A 13007-nucleotide genomic window follows, 5' to 3' on the forward strand; every position below is an offset into this window, starting at 1 on the left:
AGATGCAGTGTTGGCACATTGTCTTCTTGGAGACCCCTCTCCACCCCTTTACTCATCTCCAGATACCCTCTTTCCCAAGGGAAAGTCCTTCTGGCTATCCCAAGACCTTACTTCAGAACTCAACTTTGCAGCTCTTTAAAGCAACACCTGCATTTTCCCCCAACCCCTGCAGTGAATATCTCCTCTGTTATTTTATTATAATTGTTGGTTTTCTTGTCTGTCTTGTCCACTAGAGCATAAGGCCCACAACAAAGGAACTGTGTTCTTCCTCCTCACCTCTAAATGTCGGAAAGCTAACATGGATGCGTAGAGATCGAACCTTATAAGTGTTCTGACTGGATGAATGAGTTGGAAAGTCCTAGGACTGCATATCAGTAGGCTTTGATTCTAGCCATTAATCTCTGTCATTATTCAAAGGGACAGCTTCAGGTCTGGGGCTCAGGCACATCAACCATCAAGAGAACAACCCCAATAAACAGTTGACACCCATCCCCCCCTCCCCGCACATGCTCAGTGCAACCCTGTGAGTCCACGGAAGAAGGTCGGAGCTTCGGGAAAATATGGGATGAGGGGGATCCTGAGCGGACCAGCCTCAGGCCTCCCACCCCCTCCTCAAAGAGAGCCACTGGTTTTACTTATTTTCATATGAGACTATCAAAAAGCACTATGTGCACAAAGAGGGTTTTACAACCAAGACAAAGCTTTAAAACTACAGAAGTAGACGAACTGGGTGGATTTTTTCAGCTAGATTCCCCCAATTTATTAAAAAGGTCTCACTCCCTCAATCACTTGAACCCAGTTCACCTCTGCAGACTCATCCTCCTCAATCTCTAGAGCAGCCCGCATGTGCCATTCCAGCTACCCTCTTCCATCTGCCTGAGACCACCCTTACCCATCTGGTTTTGCTTGGAAAAGCCCAACTGACCCTTCGATAGGTGATCAGAAGCTTACCCTTCATCCCGACTTCCCCAGCAATGAAGCACTGTGTTATCTAAAAACTGCTCACCCCCCCGGGCTCCCAGAGCACCTCATAAATACTATATGGTATTAAATACTGGCTATGTGGAATCATCTGTTTATCAAACTCTTTCCTGATTGGAATATAGATGCTTTAAGGTCAGGAGATCTCTGTCTCTGGTATTCATTTCGGGGCCTAACAGCGTAGGTACTTAACCACATGTGTCACTTCGGGGTGTCTGGATTGCTCTGTTGGTTAAGCATCTGACTCTAGTTTTGGCTCAGGTCATGATCTCAGGGTCATATGATTGAGCCCTGCATCAGGCTCTGCACTCAGTGTGATGTCTACTTGAGATTCTCTCTCCTTCTCCCTTTGCCCCTTACCATACCTGCTTTCTCTCTCTAAAATAGGATAGGGGCACCTGGGTGGCTCAGTGGGTTAAAGCCTCTGCCTTTGGCTCAGGTCATGATCTCAGGGTCCTGGGATTGAGCCCCACATCAGGCTCTGCTCAGCAGGGAGCCTGTTTCCCTTTCTCTGCCTGCCTTTCTGCCTACTTGTGACACCCCTCTCTCTCTCTCTCTCCTTCACTCTCTGCCAAATAAATAAATAAATAATCTTTTAAAAAATAAAATAAGATAGAATAATGTAAAATCTTTTTTAAAAACAACAATGGGTGTCACTTAAAAGAAACTAGGAAGTCAGAAGTTATTGTAGGAAATTGGTATGTTAGTTGATAGATAGGTTAGGGAATTAGTCAATAAGTTAAACTACCTGTTAGTGGGAAAGTGTCTATTTAAGTAGAGTAATTGGAATTCATGTGTGAATAACCTCTAGATGTAATCTCTCCAGGTGAAAGTACACTTTAAAAGCACACTTTTAAAAAGTACTGGTGTAGCTAATGGCTTTCTTTAGTGGAATGTGAAGGGAAATAGAGTTCTTGAATGGAGAAATCCTTGTCTTTCACCTACTCCCAGGGGGATCTTTCTCTTTTACACCTTCCTAGGATGGAGAAGATGGTTCTAAGAGAGTAAAGGAGAGGCAGAGCAGGCTATGAGTGGTGGGAGGCACAAACAGTAATTATTTTGACTACTGGAGGCATCATACTGAGCACAGTTTGGAAAGGTCAACATCATAGGTGGGCTCTCTGGGAGTACTTAGTGTAAGGCGCGTTGATTATACCTGTATGGGACAGAAGCACAGACTCTCTGAGTTGGAAAGACATTCACACTGAAAAGGACCAAATTTCTCATAACTCCGAATTATACATCACTTACGGCACTCAAGAGGAGATCAATAGAGAATATTTCAAATACCGAATCCCCTTGCTATCTTATCTCAAGCCTCTTTTCAATGCGTAATTCCTAAGTTTGACTTCTCTTTAGGCTGGCAGTTTGTCAATTTAACCAAAAACAGTCCTGGGTATAGAAATAAAACAATAGGGAAGTGACAAAATATATATTATAAACATAATATACTTAAAGAGCGGATCATTTGAAAAGGGTATCTGAGTTGCAGGCCATGAGAAATCACTCTGTTCCCTCTTGTTCTGCTCAAATGAATCCTCTGTATTTGTCAGGGATCAGGACTTGCCATCTCTGAACAGCTCCATTGGGAAACTTCCACCCAATGGTCTGCAGCAGGCGGTCACTCATGATGGCCATCTGTACCCCAACATTGCACTTCATGTTGATTTTCTCCAGGTATGCAATTACACTTTTGGAATCAATATGTCTCTCCCTCTCCAATCACTTGATGGTTAGCCAAGAGATACAGAATCACTTTGATAATAGCATAAGGCAAATATGACTCAGAAGATAACCCCAGGGGAAGAAATTTTTTAATGCATTACTAAATTGAATAGGGAATAGTTATAAATTTTTCTCTCATTTAGAATAATGATTCCCCACCCTAGTATACCAAATTGACTTCAGATAATAAATACTTTGAAATTCTTCCTTTGCTACCTTAAAATGCAAACTAGAGATAATGCTATCTTCCTACACAATTTTTAATAGACATTAACATTAAATTTTATTTTTTTAAGTTTTTATTTAAATTCCAGTTTGTTAACATACAGGATAGGGGCACCTGGTTGGCTCAGTCAGTTAAGCATCCGCCTTCAGCTCAGGTCATGATCCCAAGGTCCTGGGATCAAGCCTCACATGGGGTTCTCAGCTCAGCAGGGAGTCTGCTTCTCCTTCTCCCTCTGCCTGCCACTCCTCCTGCTTGTGCTCTGTGCATGTGTGTGTGTCAGATAAATAAATAAAATCTTCATTAAAAAAACATAGAGTGTAATATTAGTTTCAGGTATACAACACAATCAGGTATACAATAAGACTTCCATAAAACACCCAGTGCTCATCATAACAGGTGCACTTCTTAATCCCCATCACCTATTTAACCCATCCCTCCACTCAACTCCCCTCTGTAACCCTCAGTTTGTTCTCTACAGGTAAGAGTCTGTTTCTTGGTTTGCCTCTCTCTCTCTCTCTCTCCCTCTCTCTCTTTTTCTCTTTGCTCATTTGTTTTGTTTCTTGAATTCCACATATGACTGAAATCATATGGTCTTTGTTTTTCTCTAAAGACAGACACTGGGACTGTTTCCATAATGTGGCTATTGTAGATAATGCTGCTATAAACATTGGGGTGCATGTATCCCTTTGAATTAGTATTCTTGTATTCTTTGGGTAAATGCCTAGCAGTGTTGGATCACAGGGTAGTTCTATTTCTAACTTTTTGAGGAAACCTCCACTGTCTTCCAGAACTACAAACTTAATTTTTTAAAAAATCAATATGCCATGAGTATGGAAGTTAGATGAAAGAAAAGTCACTTCTAGTAAAAATAACATTTCATTGTACTTAACCCGAGGCATAAGCACATTAAGAGACATAATGCACTTATCAGAAATCTGCTGTATTTATACAACTGCTGTTGTGTAAATGTGTAAATTTACGCAACACACAAGTGTGCTGTTTGATGTCCAGAGACCATGAGTCATGTTACTCTTGATGATATGGTTTTCCAAAATAATGGCCAACAATTGGGAAATTCCAAACAAATCACAAATGTCCCTCAATTTACCCAATTGTTGTAGCCCTGGAAAATTCAATGTATATAATATCATTTTTATAAAAATGTGTTAATATATAAAATGGAGATAGATTCAGGCTCAGAAATTATGCACAGGTTTTTATACTTTATAAATCTGTTTTTATAAACAGGTCCATTGGGACCCTCAGGAGTTATGGAAGACACAGGACAATGCCTCATTCTGTGGGAATGTCTAACATTCTGTTAGAATGTCTAACCACACAGGCTCCTCCCTCCTCAATGCCTCAGGTGTCCACAATCATCATGAGAATGATGGGCACCCCCACAGATTTCCAAAACATCCCTAGGCAGCAATATCACTTTTGCTGAGAACTACTGGTTTGCTGTTTTTTCTCCAGGGCTGCCCCCACTGACTCAAATGACTGAAAGTTGATTCTAACTGTGAAACCAAAGAATGATAGCACTAGAAGGGACCCTAAAGTTTATCTATCTGGCCCCCTCCCTTTACCCATGTTAGGTAAGTAACTTGCCCTTAGATACTCAGTTATTAAACAATCTAGGATAAAAACCATGGTTTCCCTTTGGTTTTTCTTTTTTATTGAAAATAGAAAGATACCTTTGAATATGTCTCTCTGACACACCAGATATTTTTAAAAAGTTGAGTGATTGACAATATTTTCTGGTTTTTTTCAGGACATTTGGGGTTGAAATCATTCCTCACCACTGAGCTTCAGTGTCAGGCTGGATACTCTCTAGTGCCCACTAAAATCCTGGATTCTTGCATGCAAATAAATCAGAAAGATGCAAAAATAAAATCCTTTACAAAATGTCCAAAAGACTGGCCTCTAGGAGCAGAATTGTCTTAGCCGGTTAGTGTCCAATTGGTTTTCCCACTATTCTTCCCAAACTTCAGCTATCAGAATCTAAGCAGGACCTTGGGAACTAAGTAACTGACTTCATACGCTCGTGCCCTGCGCAGGGCCTCTGGCTCTGCCATTGGACAGCAATGCATGGGTTCCTTCACATGACCTAAGGAAGACTTGGCTATTTGCCAACTATCCTTGGCGAGTGGGTTCTGATGGTGAATTGGGTATTTTTACATCTAATTTGGCAGATCAAATTAAGGAAAGAAACACTGATTGCCCAAACTTCATAATAATGGCTCTCCAAATTAAATTTAATGCCAATTTCGAAAGCACTGGCTGAGAAACTTCAATTTACAAGACTTGTGCACTATCAGGAGTAAAGAGGGTGAAGAGAAGAAACTCATAGGATATCAAACTTATTGGGTAAAGCTGTGGATCCTACACCAAAGAGTAGAATTCGGATTGCCTCCTAATCCTTTCCTCACGCCACACTAAAAGGGCAACCTAATGTATATTTGCAAACCCAACTCTCTTTAGGAGATGAAAACAGAAAAGTTCCTTCAAGCATTCAAGAAAACACTATCAGGTCCTCATACTCAGCACTTATACACTCTTTCCTCACAGAAAAATTCTCCAGCCCTTCCTTCAGAGAATAACTCCTCTTAATTTTAGACTCATTCTAACAATTTAAAGAACAGGTGTTGAAAACAGCAATTTAGAAAAGGAGGTGGTCTGCCTGCTCAAGGTAATCCCTGTGACAGCAACAAAAAGAAACAACTGACAGACCTCCAGGAAGGAGGTGGAGAACTGTTTTACAAAGGGGCAAGGGGATCGACATAGGAATTCAAAATGAGGGGCCTAGAATCGCCTAGGTTATTCAGTGCAGAGACTGGTGGCTTTGCTAGCCCTGAGAATGTCTCCATATATAGAAAAATATAGTAAACGATGTAAGGGGAAAATATGCCTAATATATTTAGCAGCAAAATCTATAAAATCCAATGAAACAAGTAGAATCCTTGAGTGTCAGAGTTGGAATACCCTTAAGAGGACATCCTTATCGAATTCCTTTATTTTACAAAAAAGGAAACAGAATATAAAGGAATGAGCAGGGTCAAGGCAGAGTTGAGACAAGAGCACAGCCACGCTGGTCCAGTGCTGGTCCACACAGACATCCTGAGAGCTGACAGCTCTAAGGGGTAGGAAAAGAGATGTTGCATCAACTTTAATCATTCATTTGTGTCCTGGCTTCTGACATCTCTGCTTTAGCTTCCTTGCACTGATTTTACTTCCTGATTTGTGATGAGAGGACCTCAGTATTGGCCCTGAAAATTGGGACCAAAGGTCAAGTTTACCTTGAAATCCTTCCTACATCCCATTCCTGGTGTGTTTTCTTCAAGCCGTCCTATGTTTGTCATCTGGCTTGGCACCCCACCCGCTGGCCTCACACCCAGACTTCCCAGGATGATGTAGGAAATGCTCCCAACTCCCAGAAGCTTGGCATAATCCCAGTCTCTTCCTAATTTGATCTATAATTCCATCAAAGAAAGAGGGAATATGGTAGTGTTTTTCAATAGTAAGAGGAGAGCTTGAGAAAACATAGATTCCTGATCCTCATCCCTAAAATTATGATTGAATAGATGATTCTAGTGGAAGTGGGTCTTGACCCACTTTGGAAAACACATGGCTTCTACTTACCTCTCCAGGCTCCTCTGCCCTCAGTCCCCTCCTGCACACTCCCCTCCACCCAAGTTCTTCAGAATGCACACCCACCATGTCTTCACTTCATGTTCCACCTTCTTTGCCCAGTTAATTTTTCCCTATACCTCAAAACCAGCTGATGCACATGTCTCTCCTCTCTGCTTTCTGTATTCCCATATGCCTCTGTATTATTAAGTTTATACAGCCTCTCATGGACACTGACTTTTTGGTATATCTCCCCTTGAGGTCAGGTTCACGTCTCCCTTGCGTTTTTTATTCCCAGCATTTAGAACCCTGCCAAGCACATAGTGCGCCCCCTATAAATGTTCATTAAATTATCTTTTCCACTTGCTAAATTTCCTTGTTAAAAACTAGTCACTTACTTAGATTTGCATTTTTTTGTCAACCCCACCCCCCACATACAGTACAAAATTGTCACAGACAGCTTGAACCCAGGATCCTGGGATTCTCCTCATTCTCAAATGAGGAGCACCTTCCGTCATATGTAAAAATGAAAGAGAAGAATGTTAACATAATGTAACCATGAAGTGCAGAGGTCATAATGACCTAGGCCTTCATTCAGCATCTCTGACATCTACGGAACATCACAGAGACATATACAACAAATAGGAATTTTTCTAAATAAAGAACAGTTACCAATAGTTCATTAGAATTATTTCTGATTGCCTTCCCAGACATTCAGGTTAAAAGTTTTTCGGAGCTGACATTGAAAGAAGTTAGAATTGGCCTTGAATTTTATGCCTATACATATGTAAATTTCAGGTGTTTGTTCTAAGATCGCAGAGGCTCCCAGTATTTCGTACCCAAGATGGTTAAACCTCTTGGTGAAGAGGTTAGCTCCTCTCCTGAAGTCCACCACCCACGTGTGCTTGTCCCATGCAGGCGTCTGCTATGCAGAGTTCGGAGTCCGCGTCCCCAAGACCACTGGGTCAGCCTATACCTACAGCTACGTCACTGTCGGGGAATTTGTGGCGTTTTTCATTGGCTGGAACCTGATCCTGGAGTACCTGATTGGCACTGCGGCTGGCGCCAGCGCTCTGAGCAGCATGTTCGACTCGTTAGCAAACCACACCATCAGCCGCTGGATGGTGGACAGCGTGGGAACTCTCAATGGCCTGGGTGAGACTGCCATGTCCTCTTACCCCAACCAGCAGACTCACCCCAACAAATAAATGGGTTCCCCTTTCAGGATTCCATTTGGCAAAATGTGCCAAGAGCCTTAAATATGTCTTTTTTTTTTTTTTTCCAAAGTAGTTCTCCTGTGAATCTATCCTAAGGAAATCATCCTAATTTCCATAAAAGCTTTATATGAAAAGATACTTATCGCAGCCTTATTTGTAATTTAAAAAATTTAGAAACAGCATTAAAGATTCTACAGTGGAGGAAATGATTAAGTAAATTGTGGAAGCATATTGTGTAGCGATTAAAAGGATGATTAGGAAAACTGTTGTAATAACATGGAATCCATTTTTTATATGATGTCAAGTGACAAAGGATACATATTATATATACATCATGCTTATAACTATATAAAAATAAAACCAATGCAGAAAAAATAATTGTAATGAACTTCTCCAGTGGTTTCACCACATTTTTTAAGATTTTCATAAATAAGCATGTGTTAAATTTTAAGTGACAAAATATACTTTTAAAAGGGACAAAACGGATTCAAGTCTAGCAGAAGTTAAGGAGGGGCAGTGTGACTGGGTAAATACTAAATCATCAGAACTTCACAAAACAAAGACCAGGCGTTCCATCCATCACTTGCTCCCACTTTCCATCCTGATGTCTAACTTTACCCTCTCTGATATTCATGGGAAGCCAAACAATAGTTGAGGAAGATTGGGGGTCTTGCCCCCAGAACTTCCAAGTACAGTTTCGGTGGCTGTGAGCCACTCGTGTGACTTTGATGTCCCTATCTCAAACAAACTGATAAAAATGTTGAGCATCCAGATACCATGAGAAGATAAAAAGTATGAAGACCACACGTCTGCACAGTATGCTGATTTCATGGAGTATTTAGCTCTGGAAGGGCCTCCAAAATCAGGCAGTGCACACCCTTCACTTAACAGATGAGGTCCGGGGAACTGAAGCATTTGCCCAAGAACACCCAGCTGGTCGTGAGCAAAAGCGCAACTGAGATTCAGGAGCCTCACAGCTGCGGCAATGCCTTTTTCCCTCTATAGAGGGCAGGAGTCCACTGGCCAACAGACCAGACCAACCAGGTGGGGGTGTGTCCACGGCTTCTTTTCTCTGCAACCACATACACATAAATGCAAAGAACACCCTTGTTCCAACAGTTTTCAAAGATACACATTTTAAAACTTTCTAAAAGTGAAAAGATTCCTGGAATGGAGTGGAAAATTTATGGACTATAAAGTGAACAACAGTGAAGATAAACCACTTTTCAAATAACATGTTAAACCCATATATACAGCATGAATGTCTCAGGACAGTTCTGACTTCAGGTGTTCTATGCCATGGTTCCATAGACAGTGTTGTCATTGTCATGTCATATAGCCCAATTTTGGGTCTGGGATATCAGGTCGTCTTACCTACATACCAAAACCTTCCCATTTGCAAATAGACACTTGTGGGCCACAATGTAGACACATATGCACACACATATATACTTGCACACAAACACACACGTGGACACACATGCATGTCTGCACATACTTGCTTCTCCTCCCTCCATGATAAAGTGATCACCCTTGCCAGAGCTGAGAGCAAGTGCCCTGACGGGGTGCTGTGAGTTTGCATGGCCCTTTTTTCCCTCTGGACAATATTAACTCATGTCTTTGCCCCCTAGGGAAAGGTGAAGAATCGTACCCTGACCTTCTGGCTCTAGTGATTGCAATCATCGTCACCATCATTGTTGCACTGGGGGTGAAGAATTCCGTGGGCTTCAACAACGTCCTCAATGTGCTGAACCTGGCAGTGTGGGTGTTCATCATGATCGCAGGCCTCTTCTTCATCAATGGGAAGTACTGGGCTGAGGGCCAGTTCTTGCCCCATGGCTGGTCAGGGGTGAGTGCATCTCTAAAGCTTCATAAGGCTACTGCACATTCTACCTTCAGCCCTGTGGCTGAAACATATTTTCAAAAAATGCTGCTCTGTCCCATAATCTTCATGTCATCCTTTTCATCATTTTTTTTCTGAATTTAATGGGAATGCTCTGAAGTGGTTCCCATATCATTTTTTTACTTGTTTCAAAAACATTTATTGAGACCCTATTTTATGCAAATAACCATAATAGATTTGATGTTTTGGCCATCTGAAATATGCCTAATCCTATGTGAAGTGCTCTGTATGTAGTATTTAAGTGTCCTAATAACTTTGGAAGGAAGATATTTGTATTCTGGTCTTACTGATGAAAAAAACATGCTCAGAGAGGGCAGTGGGCTCGCTATTAAGCACACAATGTAAGTGGCAGAGTCAAAACCCAAAGCCAGGACTGTCTGACTCCAAAGCCTGTATATGAACAGCTTGGTCCTAGAGAATCCCCCTAGAGTATTTTCAGAGAGACAGATAGCCCGAAATAGGCAAGGCAGTAAAGGAGCCAGAAGAGCGGGTAGGTAGGTAAGGGATGAGTGTTGCCTGGGTATAGAACTAGGGGAAAAATAGTTTTTAAATTTAATCCCTAAGTTTGACCCAATGTGGAGAGCCCCATTAAGGTCTAGGTACAGTTGAGTGCGCACAGTGAGGGCTGGTCATAAATCCCACTCTAGTGGCATGGCTCATGGCAGAGAAGTCTACCTAGTGTGGTCAGAGAGTTGGCCAGAGAGTGGGCTGGACCAAAAGGACATTTTCAGATCTCAACCCCCTGATCTGGGTGGTGAGGTTTACACTAAAGAAAAATGGGAAGGTCAGGGGGCAAAATCTTAATACTGACAAGGAGTTCTAAATTGCGCCTGGATCCTTTTTCTGGTATGACAAAAAAATGCTTACTTTATTAAATTCACTGGTAAAATTCAACCACCTATTCCTTTCTTGAAAATAGTAGAACATAAGTCAGAGAATTTTGAGCTGGAAGAGATCTAAAGAATCACCTGCTGCTACCCCTCATCTAGCAGGAGAAGAAACAGCCAAAGGGAGGCACGTCTGACTAGCCCTGGCAGAGAACAAGTCTGGGACTCCACCAGACTTGCTTTTGTAAAAAGCTCTGGCTTAGACTGGTTTCCCTCCAAGATGTCCAGGGACCAGAAATCTCTCCTGGAGAGTGCTCAAAATAACTCCTATTTATTCTGAACCGTGCCACACTGTTCAATGCAGAGAAATAAGCAAGAGAGCAATTCAAGCCAAGATTTCTAGTCTTCTGCTTATCTGTAAGAATTCCACAGTACCACAAATTTCATCCCTCCTCCTTAAAATGCATAAATCCTGAAACTGGTCAAAACCAGAAGAGACAAAGACGCTGTTGACCCCATTCTTGATCCCCGAGTCAACAATTTCTTCCAATACATATCGTTCCTTTCCTATCAAATAAAAGAAACAACAAATTACAAGAGTGGCAAAGAAAAAGTGTTTTTCCGGAACTCAACTGCATTTTTATCCTAGCACACAAAAACGTTCTCACCATTTTTTTTTTCATAATCTTTTCATAATCTTTCAGAAATTTTGAGGTCATGGACTTATTGTTAAGACTTTGGCCAACAGCTAACTTCTGTGCTTTCGGATTTTCTCATTCATCACCTGGGAAAACTAATTGTACCAAAAGTTTGCCAAAACGAATAACATCCTGAATGGTTTCTTGGTGCACCTTGTGAGGTTAATAATAGTGATGCTTATTATCACTATTTACAGTTTAGAGTTTATCAGTTATCTATTAGGTGCCCAGCATTGTGTTCTAACAAAACTTTAAAGCAGGTACTGCTGTGCCCAACTTAACAGATAGAGAATCCACGGCTCAGAGAGGCAGAACGCATTTAGCCAGGGTCACTTAGCCAGTCAGCACCAGGGCTGAAATTCCTAGTTGGGTCTATGTGACTCCAAATTGCTTCCTATTACATGGTCGTTCCTTGCTTCTGACTCTTCTTTAAAAATGTAATATGATAACTAATCCAACATCTTATGTTCTCCCTTCCTTTAAACTTTCACAAAACCATAGAGTCTTAGAGTTAGAAGAAGCATTAGGACATGATGTAGCCTCTTTTCTTACCTTCACATGGGAGTGTAAACCAGCCCAGACCAAAGTACATTGTTTACTAAGACATCATAGCAAAACAATTTGAAAACATGTTTTAATTACTCAGTTCATGTCTAATTTTCAAAAATCTAAGAGCTCACCCAAATGGCACACATTATAGTCTAGGCCCCATGTAAAGACTGGAAGCAGTTAATCTCTTCTTTCCAAATACCCTTTGTTCATGCTGAAGAAGATGAACCGGTCTTTGAACTGTCCCTCTGTCTTTGTTCTGGGGTCTTTTTCTCTCTGGGGGTCTCCTCTTCACACTCAAGGGCCCCATATCCCTCTTTGGGATAGTCGGGAATCTACCCCATCAAGGAAGGAACTAATCAAGGCAGACTTAGGGGCTCCTGGGTGTATCCCAGGTTTTCACTAGTTTTTGTAGCAAGAAAAGAGGATCAGAAGGCAGACATAAAAGAAAGGAAAGGAAGGATGCCATTCTTAACTTGCCATTATTTTTGTGACACATGCTTTCATATACACTTTTCAGGTAATCTTCACTACAGCCCTGATTTCTACTTTTACATCAAAATACCTTAAGTTGAGGAAAGTTAAGGTTATAGATCTAGATCGTAATAGAGCTGAAATTCAATCCCAGTCCTGGCTGAGTCAAAGTCCTTATTTACTCCACTACTCCCCCGACCTGGGTTTGGACACATGAAACCAATTGTCTCTTTTTTGCACCTTCGACCTCACTAACCTCATTCCAACCCAACCTCACTGTCTTGAGTAGGTTTGTCACTGGCCACTAAAAAAGTTTGCTGGGATTTTGCCTTTTTCACTGCAAATTCATTATCCCTGTAGGAAATTCAAATATGTGTTCTAGTGGCTGTGACAAAAAGCATCAGCTGAGCACAAAGGATGGCCCAGTTTGAGGATGGTGCTGACTCATCCTCTTTCCTATCCGCCTGGCCTTGGGTTCCTCCGCGGTACATTTCCTCCCTAGCAAACTGGCCTGGACCTGTTCATTCTCAACTTTGTTTTCTGGTAACCCTTCCAATCCAGTGAGGCCACTTTGGTTTTGGTTTGGTTTTGTTTTATTTTTAAGTAAGCTCTATGCCCAACATGGGACTTGAATTCATGACCCCAAGTTCGATTTTTCATGTTCTACTGACTGAGCCACCCAGGAAACCCTAGCAAGGACACTTTGAATATGGATCCTAATTTTTAAAGTGTGACACCCTCTCATGAACATGTTATCTACCACGTTAACAAACACACTTG

General features: G+C 41.5%; 1 protein-coding gene across 2 annotated transcripts in view; it reads left to right on the forward strand.

Annotated features, from left to right (window-relative positions):
• The window catches only part of SLC7A14 (solute carrier family 7 member 14), a 116043-nt gene that overhangs the window by 73379 nt on the left and 29657 nt on the right, over positions 1-13007 (forward strand). Inside the window, exons 3-4 of one of the 2 annotated variants that reach the window (XM_059391560.1) lie at positions 7478-7714; positions 9408-9625. In XM_059391560.1, coding sequence (XP_059247543.1) covers positions 7478-7714; positions 9408-9625 — 455 coding nt within the window. The remainder of the gene's footprint in view (positions 1-7477; positions 7715-9407; positions 9626-13007) is intronic. The other variant, XM_059391561.1, reaches the window with a different exon arrangement.

This window comes from Mustela nigripes, chromosome 2 (genome assembly GCF_022355385.1).
Source record: "Mustela nigripes isolate SB6536 chromosome 2, MUSNIG.SB6536, whole genome shotgun sequence".
In the NCBI taxonomy this organism is placed as follows: domain Eukaryota; kingdom Metazoa; phylum Chordata; class Mammalia; order Carnivora; family Mustelidae; genus Mustela; species Mustela nigripes.